Source organism: Anopheles marshallii, chromosome 2 (assembly GCF_943734725.1).
Source record: "Anopheles marshallii chromosome 2, idAnoMarsDA_429_01, whole genome shotgun sequence".
NCBI lineage: Eukaryota > Metazoa > Arthropoda > Insecta > Diptera > Culicidae > Anopheles > Anopheles marshallii.
Genome location: NC_071326.1, coordinates 49,083,365 through 49,101,302, shown reverse-complemented (window position 1 = coordinate 49,101,302; position 17,938 = coordinate 49,083,365). Strand labels below are relative to the sequence as shown.

Genomic DNA, 17,938 nt, shown 5'->3' with positions numbered 1-17,938 from the left:
GATCGGGAAACCCATACATGGAGGGTCGAAAGAATTCGAGAAAATCCCTACCATCGAACGATGGGCAAACTAGGTGCTCTAGAAAAAAGGTCTTGTTCGCGAAGCGTGTGTGTGTTTCCGACTTCATCTCAACCATGTGAACGACAAGAAGGCTAGGAGGAACGAAAAAAAATCACAAAAGCCAAACCGGAAACAATGATAGGCTTTGCTTGCAGTATTATGCTGATGGTCTGATGGTTCCGATCGGAAGCAGAAGACCTTCGGGGTGATGGAGTTTTTATTTGCCTTCCCCCCCGGTCCGTGTACAGTTTCCACTGTGCGCAGGGTACGATAATGAATAATGAGGGGAAATTTCAAATTAGATTTCGTGATTGAGACGATATTTGATGGCAATCAATTATTTGGGCACATGCGGGTGTGGACGATGAACACAAAAAGGAAGACAAAAAAGTCCAACCTCCAATCCGTTACATAATGAAGCCAATCGTCTACCTTGGTTTTGGATCCCGGCTACCCGTGATGTCGACTTGGCTGTCATTATAGCACAAACCAATTTTCATACGATTTGACTTGATTGCGGAAGGACATTTGGATGTTTCGAAGGTCTCCGTAACGTCTTCTCGTCTCTTCGTACACCTATGCAGCACATTTTTAAGTGTATCGGCAGCTAATTAATACTTATGATTCATAGTTCTTTTAACTAAACGGTCCCTTGGTGCTCCGTATAACGGGTATCCTTGAGAAAGAATTCTGTTAGGGCATGTGAACAAACAAAGTTACGTTTGTTCGGTCAGTTTTCTTGTATGTTTTTTTTTCTCTCCGGTCCATTTTCTGTTCATTTTATTTACCTTAGACATTCATTTATTTTACTTCCGATCAATATTTACATACTTTAGCACCGCTCTACGCATTTTAAGTATTAAACTTTATAATTTTCCTCGCACTCCCTGTTTGCTATTTCCATTTCCCAATGACCTTTTCGTTTGATTATGTATCTTATCATTTCCGGTAAATGTTGTACAATTCCCGTATGCATAATTTGCTGTGAAGATTGTTTTGTTACCGTTTTTATTCAACCATCATGTTTCTCGATCGATTGAGGTTAAGCGGCCAATGACGTGGCCAATGGTTGCGAGGTAGCTGACCGATTCGGCCACCAGCTCTACCACCGCAAACTACAGCCGCTCGCTTGTAATGGGTTGATTGTCTAATCATTACCATCACTTACATCTTCTAATTACACTGCCAACTAGTCTGCCATTGCCATTCGGCCTGTCTACCGCCATCCTGGGATGGATGGACGGGCCTGGGTCTAAGCCGCGTACACACAAAATTGGTCCCCCCAAAAGTGGTCCCAAAGCTCCTTTGCAACCGAAGTAATTTGATTAACGCAACCATTAGCAGTGTGCGAACGCATCAAGCAAACTATGGCCCGAGTGCCAAAGCAGACGAAGACGAAACACTGAAGCAACATCGAACTCATTCTTAATACGATGAAACCTAGGTGTTTACGATAGATAGGAAGACTTCCGCAAAGAACTCATCTTCGCGGCGCATCCTTGAGAAGCACAGAAACAATATTTTGATCAGAGAAAAAAATACAGACCTCTACGCTTCAACGAAACGGTGTGGAAATGGATTACACGAACAATCTCCTTCTAGCAGAGTTCATAAGTTGAGCGCGTACATGACTTCTCCGTAAAACCTTCAAGCGGTCGTCGAAACTGAACAGAGATGGTACGAAGCATTTATTACTCCGTGCGTTCATTTATATTCGTTTCTATTGTTATTATTGGGTTTCTTAAATTTTATTTTTGTTTCCGTTTCTTGCAATAGTTATCCAATCGATTGCATTTCATTTGTTTTTTTGCAAGATTCTCGTTTCAATCGATACCTGCAATACAAACTTGTACTCACAACTTGTATTAATTTTGCTCGGGCAATAACTAAGAAAACACACCCTGTTAAGACACGCCACACCATCCTTATTTCGTTACTCCTTTTACTTCTGTTCAGGTCCATCTTGTCCGCTTCCTCGCGCACACCCAAAAACAATACTGAATAATTCCTACTCCAAGCGATTCAAGAAAAATCGTAATTCGAAACTATAAACCAAACCAATCAAAGCAAAACAATTAAAATATTGTTTCTGTGTTCTCAAGGTTGCCGCCATCTTGGACAACGATTGTATCCCCCCGCGTCTTAAACTGCCGGAAAACGAAATTTTCTGCGCTTGTTGTATATGTGTACATGAGCAGAAAAACGATAGAGCTTTGTGGTGAGATCTAACCGCATCGTTTAGAATGATCCAGATACGGTTCACCAGTCGTCCGTACGATAGTACATGAACCCACCTCACATACGACATGCTCCAGCAAGTGTGTGATCTTCATCGGCCCAACGGAACAGTTGTGTGTTTGAGGCTGCCATCAATCACGATCAGCAGTGCCTAAAACACACGACAAAACACAACAAAAAAGACAGAAGAAGACACACCAGAATCTGGCAGGGGGGATACCAACGACGTCATCTCAGCAGAAGTTCTTCGGACCAGAGACAGGTAGCCCATCACTCGACACTTATTCGATATACTGAGCAATCGGAGCGATCGCAGTCAGCAAACATGGCACCGTTACCAGTAATTAATCTCGAGCCGAGCGAGGTGAAAGAGATCTTCTGGACCAAAGTGAAGGAACCACAGTCGCAGCGCAAGCTGATTCTAGTGATCGTCTCAATTGCACTGCTGCTAGATAACATGTTGTACATGGTGATTGTACCGATCATTCCGGACTACCTACGGTACATTGGCACTTGGGGACCGGAGGAACCGTACAATATGAGCGCCCCCACCACCGTCTTTACACCGCACACACATTCACACCATGGGCAAGATTCGGCCACTGGCATCCTGTTCGCCTCGAAAGCCATCGTACAGCTGATGGTAAATCCATTCTCTGGCGCACTTATCGATCGGATCGGCTACGACCTACCGATGATGGTGGGACTGATCATCATGTTTCTTTCCACGATGGTGTTTGCCTGTGGGCGTAGCTACAGCATGCTATTCTTCGCCCGCTCCTTGCAGGGCGTTGGGTCGGCTTTTGCCGATACATCCGGTCTGGCCATGATTGCCGATCGGTTTACAGAGGAAGCCGAACGCACAAAGGCTCTCGGCATTGCGCTGGCATTCATTAGCTTCGGTTGTCTGGTGGCGCCTCCATTCGGTGGTGCCTTATATCAGTTCGCCGGTAAGGAGGTTCCGTTTGTTATCCTGGCGCTCATATCGTTGATGGACGGATTCATGCTCCTGCTGGTGATGAAACCAATCAAGGAACAGCTAGCGGATCGTCAAGAAGTGAAACCACCGTCCGTACCGATCTGGAAACTGCTGATGGATCCGTACATTGCCGTTTGTGCCGGTGCGCTTATGATGTCTAACGTTGCCCTCGCGTTTCTGGAACCTACCATATCGCTCTGGATGGAGGACAACTTAACGACGGACAACTGGAAAATTGGTATGGTGTGGTTGCCGGCCTTCTTCCCTCACGTATTCGGTGTGATCATAACGGTCAAGATGGCGAAACAGTACCCAGAAAAGCAATGGTTAATGGCGGCCGGAGGACTTGCACTCGAAGGGCTTTGCTGCTTCATCATTCCATTCAGCTCGTCCTACATCATGCTAATGATACCGATCTGTGGAATTTGTTTCGGGATTGCGTTGATAGACACAGCTCTACTGCCCACGTTGGGTTATCTAGTAGATATACGATACGTCTCGGTGTACGGCAGTATCTACGCCATCGCGGACATTTCGTACTCACTGGCGTATGCCGTCGGTCCCATTATTGCCGGCGGTGTGGTGGAAGCAATCGGCTTTACGGCGCTTAACTTCCTTATAGCGTTCTCGAATCTGTTGTACGCTCCGGTTATGTCTTACCTGCGAAATATCTACGATTTTAAGCACTTTGAAAATGAGGCCAACGTACTCATGGGCGATCCACCAACAAAGGAATATCAAACGTACACCATGCATGATCAGCAAGTGGTTGGTGAGGAGTACAAAAATCATCTTGAGTACGGCCGTCAAACGGATGATGGCAATTATCAGCAGGAGACCAATATCGACCAAGGATACTCTCAGAACGGTAGTTATCAGCAGCAGCAGCAGCAAGGTGGTTATCAAAACTATCAGCCAGGGTATCAGGAGCAGGGAGGTAGTGTCTATCAGCAGCAACAGCAAGCTCCACGGCATCTTCCACAGCAACCTCAGCAGGTTGCCAATCCATTCCGTCACGGGGAATCGTCGGGACAGCAACAACAACACCAGCAGCCGGCCTCGTCTCAATCCAGGGTCTCGAATCCATTCCGACAAGGCTTTTAAAGCAGCACTATGAACATCTACGAACACCCGATTGTAGCACACCGGTCGGCGATCTGCTTCGCTCTCTGGTGCCATAAGTTAACCGTTGTTATGCTTCGCTTTCTTCGATAAAGCAGCTCTAGTTAGAGGACGAAACGGTCACATCCGAGTGCCCAACAATGGACTACGTAGCAACAGGACTATTGTTGACAAACGGTGGACGAAATGACAAATAACAGACATAATCTAGCATAAGGAAACGTACTTGAGCAGATACGCTAGTCTGTCTTTGCATTCCCGGGACCATGGGGGAGTTCATTTCAACTGCATCAATATCATAGACATATCAACCCAAGCGTAACGTTCTATTCGGGTGCAGAGAGGTATTCCACCAGCCCGTTTGGAATGGACTGGCATGCGCGCGTATCGTCCCAGGGACATTTAAGTTTATTTATGAAACGCTTCAGTTCAAACATTTTCACTAACGTAAGACACAACCAAGGTAACGATACATATCAGAGCTTTGTGCTCGCCTGAATTTACCAAAAAGTGATATTATATAGTGGAAGAGTTATTACATCCATAGTAGTTTTAAGTGGTCCCACATCACCTCACTTCAAATGTGGCTTTGCTAGCGAGAGCTCAATGGACACTATATTGTCCAAGGCTTCTCGACAGATAGCGCACAGGGGGTGATACGGGATTTCATAGTCTCTAGATATATATATATATCGCATAGGACATAGACTAAAGCGTAAGCCTACTATTCTACTATTTGTTCTTTCTCCGTCTCTCTCAGCCTATCTTACCTACTCTATCGCACGTACAAAATATTGTACACTAAGTTTTTTCCTGTACATCTCATTAAAAGTACACTCATCAATGAAATACACATTGTTGCATTGCGTTGGTCCACAAGGACAGGTTCGGGAGGTGGAAGAGATTTACAACCATGATCGGGATTCATCATCTTGCCATGGTTGTGGTGTGTTCCATCATCGAAACAACCTATCCTCTGACCAAAATTCTCTAATGGTATCAATTAAACTAGTTTACAGTTCGTTCGCACCGGAAACAAAGGTTGCAACAAGAAGTGTGCCTGTGCTTCACATGCCACTCCCGAACTGCTCTGTAACATGTAAAGGGAAGCGAAAACCAGAAACTATACTTACTCACGTGTAACTATTACGATATAACACAATTATACACCTAACGAATGCGGATGTAACGGAGGCCCGTGCGCGTCTTGTACAAGATGTATCAGCATATTCATATTAAACTGAGTACACGCATCAGCTTTGTGTAAAATTTATCCCTGCCAGCTGAACAGCACCCATATCAAAGTCGATTAGAGTTTGGATGTATTATACACAGGTCATGCTTTACACCTGCACACGTGCGATTTCGATTAACGGATGAGAAGTATATTTATGACAATTATCAATATCACAATCATATCAGAGAGTTCAGCGTTTATTGTACCGAGCGAGTTTAAGAGCGATAGCGGATGGATAGTAAGTTGTGCAAAACGATAAACTTTATCCTGTAAGACTGGCAAGTAACAAAAACTATGAGCAGTGTATGCTTTTTCATATCAGTATCATCAAATGTATCTAGATTCCGTTACGGTGTAGATATGCAATCAATGTCTGCAGTGTATTTGTATACTTTAGCAGTATGAACAAAATGTATGAATATTTTAGTTTCACACCTAAACAACCACCTCTTCAAGCTGCACATATTATTGTTTTCCTGCGTTCAACTATACCCATGTGTAGGCTACATAGCTATGGTGTACCCTTAGCAGTACTTACTAGAAATGCAAACGGAAAACGAAAGCGATCTAATTTATTTGTATATATTAAACCGGTACCGTTTTCCGAAGCAGAGAGCCCCTCTCAACATCGGTAAATTGGTTCACCGGGACTCACACTAATCAACACAATTAATGCTAGTTTTTTAAGTATATCAAATGGTATGGCGTGCGTGTATATCCTGTGCGATCTTTGCCGGAGCACCACTATAAAAAAAAAGGTGACACAGTGGCCCCCAAACAGAAATGCACTCGATATTTGGCACAACGAAAGTAAGAAATGCATGCTAGAAAAACCGAAGAAGCGGCTCATCGTATGCACGGGCATCTACGGGTTGAGTGTACAGATCCGATTGTAGACTCTGCCGTGTGGGACGCATCCGTACATGGGTCCATGTACCATAATAACCTATTGCAGGTAGAGAGGTGAGATTCAAATGGTACGATAATTGTAGATTACTAAAACGAAAGCAAACTAGAGGCTCTCCAGTTCAGTTATAATCATTAACTCCAATGCTATCGATTTGAAGGGCATTAAGGTTTTCTCATATGCAGATCCTTGTTAAGCAAGCGGGACGCATCCCGTAGAAGCAATCACTGTCACAGCACTACTGTTTTCCACCATTAAGCATTTCTCAACGTGTTTGTGTGTATTATAACGTCAAGCGCACAAAATCTTGGAGTCTTTTTGCATTTTTCCTTTTATTCTTCTCAGTTACATCTCGGTACGTTTCGTACAATATTCCCTTTCTTGGCGGTACGAAATGTCTCAATACAACTAGCTAGAAGGAATTCAAAATTTAAAGCTGTAGCTCTTACTAGTGAGAAATGAATTCACGAATTAGAATCGTTAGTACTAACAGTACGGTATTTCAAATGAATACAGCGTATTAGGAGCAAATTAGGAAAAGTTGCAAAAAAAAACAACAACAGAAAAGCAATATGAACAACCCACAGGATAAAACACAAATAAGACAGCATATGAAAGCCAGTTCTGAGAAGAACGATTACACTTTGTTCGTATTTAAGCTGTTTGTTTACGAACAGTATTACTTAAATGTGAATGGTGAGAGACGCTGTGTGAAGCAAACGAGTAACCTAAAACTAACCTGTGCCTAGCTATTTATCAACCTTTTCAAACAAATTTCCCACACGAATCGCTCCATTACACTTTTGTTGATTTTGGGAATAAACTAAATCGAGTACAATTCAGGGTTTTGTTATGTTCTTTTTTCAATTTCTAGGTTACACTTATAGATAAAATTCAAATCCATTCAATTCATTTCAAAGATAAAACGAAGTCATATATGGCTCATTGCTCCGTAAAACCACTGTTGATCTAATGGAAAACAAAACATACTCCATCGCTTTTCGAAACGGTTACTAGGAAGAGTCAGTGTTACAAATCCCTTGACCACATGTTGGCGACTCGTAAATGTATTTCAAATTTTAAATCGTTGCAAAGATGCTCCTTAATCGAGTTCCACTCCTGTGAAACATGTTTAGTGGCTAAGTGAAAGTATATTGTTGAATGTGTAGTATTATTGCATTACGAAAAGAAGGAGAACACATTAAGCTAAACTAATTGAAAAGAAAGCAACACAAATCAACGCAACACCGTGAAGCGAAGGGTGGTGCATAAAAGTATTATAAATACATTTACACACAACAATAACATGCAGAAGAAAAAAACAAAAGACATGTTATGCAAACATATAATGGGAAAGGGAAGGACATATCAACCCCACTAAACTGTAACGCGTCTATTCCCAACACAGCTATGTATTGCAGCATTGAATGTAGTTTTAGCGGTGATCAAATTCAAAATCCAACCAACAACAACAAAAAAACATCACTTGTTAGTATGCAAAGTTGTAGTTAATATTGTAAAGTCAAAGCTATCTATCCTATTAATGGCTTTTGAGTAAGTGTCATTGTTGTCTCGAGAAGGATTGACCCTTTGTTGAATATTAATATGTATGTATTTGAGTGAAATTTCGTTACAAATCATGATGCAAAAACCACTTCATGTTAATCAATAACCTTTGTAACATATTGATCACATCGCCGGCGACTTAATGTTTGTCCAGGCAATTTGTTGATTCTTTCCGTAGCAAATTGTTTGTTTTTATTTGTGTATGCTTGCCTTCTGGCTAAAATGCGTTAGAGATTCGATTAGTTACGCATTACGTTCAGCATGCTCATAATTTAAAACAACGGAACTGACTTTGAAGCTCTTTTATAAATAATAAAATAATGAACTCTAAAAAGTGTAGATGTCCTTCGTCGATATTATGTACATAGTCGTTAGGTTTCCGTTAAGAGGAATGAATATGAACAAAAAAAAACATCGACGGTAAAGTGTGCCGGGTCATGTGTAATATTTAAAATCAGCTGTTGGGCGCCTTTTTAATGGTTTCTATTAACTCGTTTATGTATTACCATATTACGATCCCAACACTGCTACGCTTGTTATTCTATTCCTGTAGGAAAAAGGTATTGCATTACAATATTTATTGTAGTTTGGAATAAAATCTTTCATTTAACCTTTCACAATCGTAACCATGGGAACGTTTACTTTGCCCTGAACCCGTAATATGTAGGTTTATTGAAATTTAGTAATTTTATTTTTTTTAAAGATTTTTTACAGAATTTTATATTTGTTATGTGAAGTTAATTTACACTTATTCCATTGCCATTACTTTAATGACGATTGAAAACGAATAAAGAAATATATAATAATAACACACCCACACAAACATACATATATGGCGTAAAAGAGCAGTTCCGTCTAGCGGACACAAGTATGGACACAAGTATTGACCCACCCGCTCGCTCGCTCCCAAATTCTAGCAATTACCAATCGATAAGCAAATCATAAAACAAAAACGTATTATGGAAAAGCTACACATAAAACCCGGCTAAACGGAGCGCGTGAACCACAGTAGCATATACAGAAGCATATTAAACGTATACACCGCTATGCTGCATCAAACCGATTGCAAAACGGTGAACCGAGAACATACATGGAAGGTATAGAGTTATATTAAAAATATAGAGAAACAAATGAAACGTACGCATTATAAGTACCGGCAGATATGGGATGGAACAGAAATATTCCGTTCAAATGTGACAGTATCGAAAACGAAAATACGGGAAATATTACTTAATCTTAGTAGTAACACAACACAACGTCAAACACTCTCAGACCAACCGCCATTGTTGTTTTATAGTTTGTACTATTTGTACGGTTGCACCGATACAGTAGTGACATTACAGTGCAAAGAGCAAAACAGATACAAAACCAGCACACCAAATGCAAACATATCAATGGTAAAAAATCACGTTCAACAATTACCTACTAAACAAACCCCTTATATAATACCAGTACTAGGCATTAAATTACAACAAAAAACACACACACACACAACGCCCCGATGGCAATTCTATCGCCTTGACAGCAAAACCGTAAACCGAAAAGCAAACAAAACTCACAAATAAGGGCAAATAGTTGGTAATAGTTGTATTTTAATGGTTATTAAATCGATTTCAACACGAATGGTACGATCGTTTACAAACACCGGTTCGATTGGTAAAACGTGTGCGGATATGAAGAACAGAATGGGTAACAACAAGCAAATGGGAAAGCTCGTTTTTTGGCGAAGCTCAAGTATTGTAACCTACCCCATAACAGTTGGGAAAAAAGGGAACCACGCGCAGGTCGGTGTGCTGCTGGTGCACCATAGGTTCGATGGGTTCGAGAACGTGTAACACGAAGATGGTAATAACTGAAATAAACATATTTAGTTCGAAATTAAAATATAACTCACTTCATGTGTTAATTCTGTTCTTATTTCCTTGACTCTTTGACATAACTTGCAACTTTCAGATGTCTTTAAAAGCAGCCTACCTTAACTAAACAAAGTTCGGTTTTTACCGATCAAAATTTCCTACACATTTTTTTATGTAGTCTATTTCATCCAATATCCTATATTTCCAACAAACGGAAATTATAAGATGCACAACATTTTAATTAAATACTATACGGTAAAACCCTCGCTCGACCAATATTTTTCCTTAAGTCTAGTATGAATAAATTATAACATTAATACTTTATCCTAGTTTTCCAACAAACGGAAATTACAAGAAACACAACATTTTAACTAAAATAATTAAAAAGAAAAGATAAAAAAGATAAAGATAAAACCCTCGCTTGGCCAATATTTTTCCGCTAGTTCGTAATGAATAAATTAAAACATTAATTCTTTCTCCCTTTGCTTTCCATAAAAAGGCCGGATGTTACGCTCAACAATGAAGATGCGCTTTGTGTTCTGGTTTCAGGCGTAGAATCTCTATTACCTTGGCTTTTATTGCGTCCATTTCCGTCTGTTTCGGATGCTGCGAGAGAACCCGTACAGCACAGAATAAAAAAAACCTGGAACAAAAATAGGGTGCGGCATGCTAAATAAAGATAAATAATTATAAAATTGAAGCTTAATTAGTGACACATCGGCGGTAAACCCATGAAGCTTCCTGTGTTTGTGCATCTCTTTTAAGCCGAGTTTGTAGCATTCATTTCTTCGTAAACGACGGGATAAGACTGTTTTGTGCTTCAATCTTGTAGATAAGCGAAAGGACAACGTTGTACTGTTATACTAATGTTGGTAATTTGTGCCGGGGGTTGTAATCAACCAACCTTCCGCCTATCCCCGACCAACCAACTAACCAAACCGATCGATCATTTCGTTTGCATATCTGCACAATTGGTGGCACGTGCCGGTAGACCTTGAGCCGATTCGCTATGGCACCGGTTGATGCTTAACCCCATTTAAGGGGACGGAACAAATCCAATTCTGTCACGCCATTAGGATTGTGCCCACCAAAGAATGGTTGAACCGTTGTTGGCACGTGGACAACGGCATGTACCGTGGTAGAAAACTCAAACCTTTTTATGTCTTTTTTGGAGACACTCATTATCCGATTGTAATTATGACATGCATGTACATGTGGAAGAGTCAATAGTACCCTCTTCGAAACAATAGGGTACCACTTGACAGGATTAATAATAGAATCTAATAAAGGCACGCCAACGAGACATGGCATATTGGGAAGGCTGTGCAAAGTAGTAAGTTGTAGTGTTAGGTAAATAATATCAAACTAATCCCATCCATTGGAGTAAAAATAGAAAATGCTTTAATTAAAACAACAAAAAGAAGCGAAAAAAAATTTGAAAATGGTAATTTGTATACAGACATTTTCTAACACGACAAATGACATCAAAGACTAAAATCCAAATAAAAGACAAAGACTCCTGCAAACTTATTTATCTATGTCAGGATGCCCTCTAACAAAGATAATATTGGCCTTTGGTTTTTTTAACGTTTGTAATATTCAGTGGCAAGAAGATGGGACATCTATGAGATTATCCTTTGAACATTGCCTTTAAATTGCCTTAAAATAATGTTGTTAATATTGCCTTAAAGGCTGTCTACCTACATATTCTAACAGACTCAAACGGGGATAATGCGTATGAAGTTGCAGCGCCTTTCATTCGCTAGACATAACCGTTAAACCTTTCAAATATAAAATTCTGGCTTCATAAACTCAATGCTGCTAGTTAGGTAACATAATATCCAACCATAATATTTCTACGCCAATCATTCACTTTTCTTTCCTCTGTAAACATCCGCACATTTGGTCAGCCCTGTACAGTGTACATGCGAAAATTGAATTACATTAAACTCTGACTCGGTTCTAACACCATTACGTTGTTGTTAGGTAGCGGTCTGGTGTCGATGATGGGTCGTGTGCCGTTCCGTGTCCCCTTCTATAACGAAGAACCACAGTGCGGTGGGTGGGTATGTTTTTAATAGAGTCGAACTAATTGGATCCCACCGCCGTGTATGATTTTTAATTGGACACGGTGATGGTAGGATTTTTTATTAATTGCTTTAGTATAGGTGGGATGGTTTGCAACATATTTATGGCAAAAAATGTAGCTTTAATTTAAAGAACTACGTGCGGAGCTAAAGTGCACAAGGAAACCCGTTTAGAAATGATGCTTAAAGTTGCTAGAACGAATATATTGCTGAGCGCCCATAATAAGAACGGCAATATTGCTGTGAAATGTGTTTCACATTTTGAATAGTTGTTTGATTGAAGATTAAAAACCATTCTTACGTATTTGAGCAGTACGCAGAAGATATGATGTTTAAACAGACAGGAACGCCCAACACTACTCTTTTCATGTGTTAAAATGCTAAGGATAAACTAATCCCTTCAACACATGGCTTTATGCATTCTGAATGTAATCTTTCAGTACGCCGAAAAGTATGCAAAAAGCAACACAAACTTTGCTTGTTACAAGCTTATAATATTAGGTTCAATATTTTCTTACATCCTGGATTGATATTTTAACGTATCATGAGCGTATTTATTAGTAATAATCAAAAAAATATTAATGCAAATTACCTATTGCTAATACATTTTAAGATAACATATGGGGATTTGAGCAAAACTGAGTTATCTTTTATTTTTTCAAATTATGCTATATTTTTCGTGTCGTTGCTCATCGCAATTTATTTTAAATTCAACATCAAACATAGCTGCACGTGCTCTTTCCGGAGGGCGTTTTCCAGAATGCCCACCAATAATCAACACCGGTTGGTACAATGTTACATCAAAATGGTCCATTAGCTTGGCACGGCGTTACAGGACTCAACTCGTTACATCCTGTCATTTGCAACGATGCTTATCCTCCGCCCATTGCGCCCGTCAGGTTACAGATCAAAGGCGCGTGCTGTACAAAAATCGATAAATTATACGCTACTAGCAGTAACCGGAAGGACGACGGACAGACATGGACCAAGTATAGGTATACCCCGATTCCTTCCCACCGGAAGCGAGTCAGTTTAGTATTTAGAAATTCATGCATTCATGGATAAAAAGACATTCCTACGAGAGTCAGATCGCACAGCATCAGCTCACAACCGGAACCGCTCGGCAAAGCGTGCAAAATAAAAGCAGAACACGCTTTCCTTACGCCCGGATGCATAGTCCAAACGGAATCCGAGTCGGGAAGCTACCTTGGAACCCAAAGTCCCGATGAACTGTTTCCCTCTTGCTGTTACCATCAACAGTAGCATTCATACTACCCCTGAACATTTGTAACAATATCTTAATTAACTCTAATGGAATCCGTATTTTGTGCCGACGTGCCATACCATGTTTGCAGAGTGTTTCTTTTGCGGATGTTTTGCGGATGCTTTCGGCCGCAGTTTCACGAACAACAACATTCTCCCACGGCAGACAAGGAAAGTATGCAGGACGAATCCAAACGAAATGTGCGGAAGGTAAAGATTTCTTCATCTTCACGAAGACCTTCCCCATTTCAACGGGATCGGTGTGAACGTTAAGAAACTTTTACCCTACCCGTTGGAATTGTCCGAAGCATTTTCGTTGTACACTGAAGGAAGCCACTGGAAGAGGGGATTCTTTTATTTCTTGTGTTGGTTGCCATGCTTGAGACATTAAACGGCACCAAATAAACGCTACTACTGAGAAACACGCTTAACGAACGCGTTCTCGCATTAAAGCATTCTGAGATACGATCTAAATTGCAATTACAAGTTAAAAATCAAAACGAGATGAACAAAATGAACTTTTTTCTACCTGTTGGATAACTTCATAGCTAGAAATAGTATAAAGCGAGGAAGTTTTCCTTCGAACTAAGTTCTCAGAAAATTTTATAAAATAATTAAAAAATAAATAAATAAATAAACTATGCCCAACCAGGAACAAGAACGGCCTAGTGATGTGTTGGTTGCGTCGCCGGTCTTCACACGGCAGGACCGGTCGAAAATCCCATTCGGACCAATCCCCCGTATGCAGCATTGACAATCCCGCTTCGGGTAAATAAAATCACAAAAAGCCAGGTATGGCAGGCCTAGACCTCAAAACTTTTTTTTTTAACAATAATAAAACATATCAACCTATTACGCTTTGGTCATCGCGCATAAGATAACTTCGGGTATCGAAACAAAAAATATAAACAACGATAATTCTTTTCCCGTAACCATTCTAACGATAAAATCGCAAATAAGAATACTTAAAGACTTTCTTTTTTCCCCTCCAAGGTGCACAACCGGTAAAGCAATCTTAAGAAAATAAAAGCCAAACCCACAAACCCTCACAAACGAAAACAGAAAGCAAAAAAAAAACATTGCGACCAACATTCGTTCCATCCATCGTTAGCGTAAGAAGAATATAGCCCCTAGTAAGAAGTTTCCTTGGGTGGAAAACGTAAAAGGTGAGCAAGTCGTTTGAACCACAGGGAAATGTTTCGAAAGAAAACTTTATTTCGTACCGAAGTAGGCACCGCACAGGGGCAAACGCACACTCATTCCTCTTGAAAAAAGAGAGAATAAACTAAATTTTCTAACAAACATACTGTGTGTGTGTTTAAACCGAATTGAACGCCCGCTGAGTCATAATGCAAACAGCATAGGTGGTTATTTTACCATGTTTATGCTTTAAATGTGAGCACATAGAAAGGAACACGCTGTATGTATTTGTTTTGTATTACAACAAACGGTGAGTCGTGATTAACATCGGATTCAACTGTACGTTGTTAGACGGTTTAATATGTATTAATCTCACGCATCAGCCCAGACCGGCACATTCAAGCGATACCACCTTAAATTAAATTCTAGGGGATCAACGACACAGCCCTACAGCTTCGTATTTCATCGGGTATGGGTGATTTCGATTCATGGCATGTCGTACCTGCTATATACACGTGTACGGTGATGCTGATGGTGGTGTCGTGGAGCCGCACGTGAGGGTGTAGATACGGCGATTGCGCGTAGTAACACGACGTGCCACAAGGTGTGTACATACTAACATTCCCGTTCATAGCAGGGTGCGTGATGACGACGAACCTTCGGCTTTTCCTGGCAATGGAAACAGTAAACAGATTTTTTACGCTCGAGTAAAAGTTCACTTTTCAAATTAAAATGTCACGTTTTAAATCAAAACAACCCACACACACACGGCAGCAATGACACTAAAGAACCAGCTAAAGAGCATCCTAGTTCCGGAGTTGCAGTTGAAAGTTTCCCTATCGACCAACTACGATGGATGCATTTTATTTGTCCAGTCAATCGGCCACACTGATTTTCCGTTACCGGTACCGGCTGTTGCACTGTTCTTTGTGCGAAGTTTACAAATCAAATTGAGACAAATGAAGATAGGAATCTTCTTTTCATACTGATGTTCTCACACTGTACAATTGTTCCATAAAGAAAAGTACAAGCGCTAGAGAACCAAAAAAAAGACGCTACGCAAGACTTTCAGATCCTCAGAGGAAAGGACAGCTATAGAATGGTCCAAGGATAGCGATAACTGAAAGAATAAACGTGCACAATACCTTCCGGCTGTTGTTCTGGCTATTCTTCTCCCAAGGCTTATCGAGCGATGGAGAGCAATTTTCGAGCCGGGTGTACATTGGGAAGAAGAAAATCTCTTCAAGTATCATTTGGTCCGGTCTTTTTACGGAAATACGAGTCGGCTTCCAGCACCCCGCACTTCAACAAGCTGAGTGGGTTTCGGTCCGTTCCATACAAGGATTAGATTAAAGGTGATAGTACACGCTACACCTAGCAAAGCGTGTTCGCACAACGGCACGGTTACAATTGGAATGAGTTCCTGTTCAGCAGGTTCAATTTCAGCATCCCACAAACACGTTCCCTTGGTGAAAAATTGGCGAACAGAAACCTTTTCATTTTCCGGTAGCAATTGAAGGACTTCCGTACGTTCGCACGGAAGGGGTGAAAACCCGAGCCCAACTTCAGCACCGTTGCGAGATCATGGTTAAACGCAGACTAAGCTTCCTTCTTTACAGGAAAATTCAATATTTATCTACTTGGCACACCATTCAGTATGTGACGAAAAACCCCGTACGAGAAAGTTTTGACGGGAGAGAAAAAAAAAACAGTGACATGCTATCCGTTTCCGTTCGGTGCAGTTACTTCAGGATGGTTGGTAACATGGAAAGCGTAAAGTGCAGCGGAAGCTAAAGTATGGACCACTACTTCGCACTAACTTTAGATCAAGCGGATTTGGTTTCATTATTACGTACGGGGCAAAACAAGAAGATTGATAAAATCATTTATGGTGAGTGATATTATTCAACAATCTATTGCTTCAGATTAAAATTAAGAATGAAGCTTTTGTTTGATAAAAACATACAATAACTCTGGGAATAGGATGCTCAAATAAACCAATTTTTAAAAAATATATGCAACTCAATAGGAGCGGATATTTTTAGTTTAGTTAAAATTCCCGGTGCTATACGGTGCTATAGAAGTATTGCAGACCGTATACAACAGGGCCGGCACCGAATCCCACTCGAACCATTCTTCCTATAAGCAGGATTGACTTTCCAGCTAAATGCGACGGATGAACGGAAGAATAAACGTAAAGGACCAGGCCACGAAATAAGGCTATGCAAACTAAAAATTCTCTGATACTACCGGTGTAGGTGTGAAAAGCGAATTTTCGATCAAATTTCAAATTACTTTCAAATCGCATCAGCCGTTCGTCTCACGGTTTTTTCCGATGATGGCTCCATAAATCCACCACTACTGCAATAATCTCACCACGGGGTTTTCCACCTTGGGAACCACACAACAAACCAGCTGGAGGTGGTGCATAATCCGCTTTTGACTTACCGTTTCCTCTTTCCGAAGATCACCAAATACCAACATCAGAGCATCGTTACCACGGGAACTACATCAAACAAACAGCTAGTCCAGGGCAAGAAATGCTTCCATTTTCCCGACAATTTCATCTGCCATGCGAAGAGAGGGGGGGCAACAAAGCAAACAATTACATCCAATGTCACCTGCAACGCAACGTCAGCGACAGTGGGGTGGTGCCCTGCACGCCAGGACCAGTCAGGTCATGCTGTGCGGCGTTTACCGGAATAAAAATATACAGAGGGGAAAATATCCCCATTATAGAAGAGCTGATAAAGCAGAAACGCAGGGTACAGTTCTTCCCTTTTTGCGACACTTTAATTGCACCTTGTTTTTATTGTTTTGTATTGTTTTCGAACGGTAATGTTAGTATGCGGTTTTTGGTTGGCTTACGATATTGTAAAAAGAAGAAATGTAATAAATTAGTTGTCACCAACATGATATTTGGGGATTTTCAACAGTTTAGCCCATGTAGTCCAAGCATTGGGTGTAAAATGCTTTCTTATTTTATAAACAACTGCATGGTAAATTCTTTTCGTAACATAATGCTACTGCTGGAGTAACTGTTGGGGCGGCCCGGTAGCGGCGCCGGTTTTCTCACGAACGGACCGGACCAAAATCCCATCCGGACCAATCCCCAGTATGCAGGACTGACTATCCAGCTACGGGTCAATTAAGTCACAGAAAGCCAGAAATGGCCTCTAGACCTCTTGAGGTTGTTGCGCGGATAAAATAAGAAGAGGAAGAAGGAGCAACTGTTGTTTTTAACAACGATCAACGTTGGGGTCCTCGTAAAAGACAAACCGATAAATACGAAAGAACCGAATTTGTGTACGGACATTTTGCCAAGAGCAAATTAAGACAACAAAAGTGAGGGTTCTAATCCGACTGGATCGTATCGCCTATACGCAGAACTGAGAATATTCGACTATTAGAGAAGGTCAATCCAATATCCACTGTAATAAGCACCACCCCGGCTACGCGTTATTGTAACTGGTTGTTATGCGA

General features: G+C 40.9%; 2 protein-coding genes across 2 annotated transcripts in view; both read left to right on the top strand.

Moving 5' to 3' along the window:
- Positions 1–17,938, top strand: part of LOC128710323 (choline O-acetyltransferase) — a 31,254-nt gene that overhangs the window by 9,300 nt on the left and 4,016 nt on the right. The gene's annotated exons all lie outside the window — the stretch shown is intronic.
- Positions 2,624–4,381, top strand: LOC128710322 (vesicular acetylcholine transporter). Its single transcript, XM_053805373.1, has one exon. The coding sequence runs from the start codon at positions 2,624–2,626 to the stop codon at positions 4,379–4,381; it is 1,758 nt and encodes a 585-aa protein (XP_053661348.1).

Bases quoted from the DNA above. Each gene is read 5' to 3' on its own strand.
- LOC128710322 (XM_053805373.1), top strand. From the start codon at position 2,624: ATGGCACCGTTACCAGTAATTAATCTCGAGCCGAGCGAGGTGAAAGAG.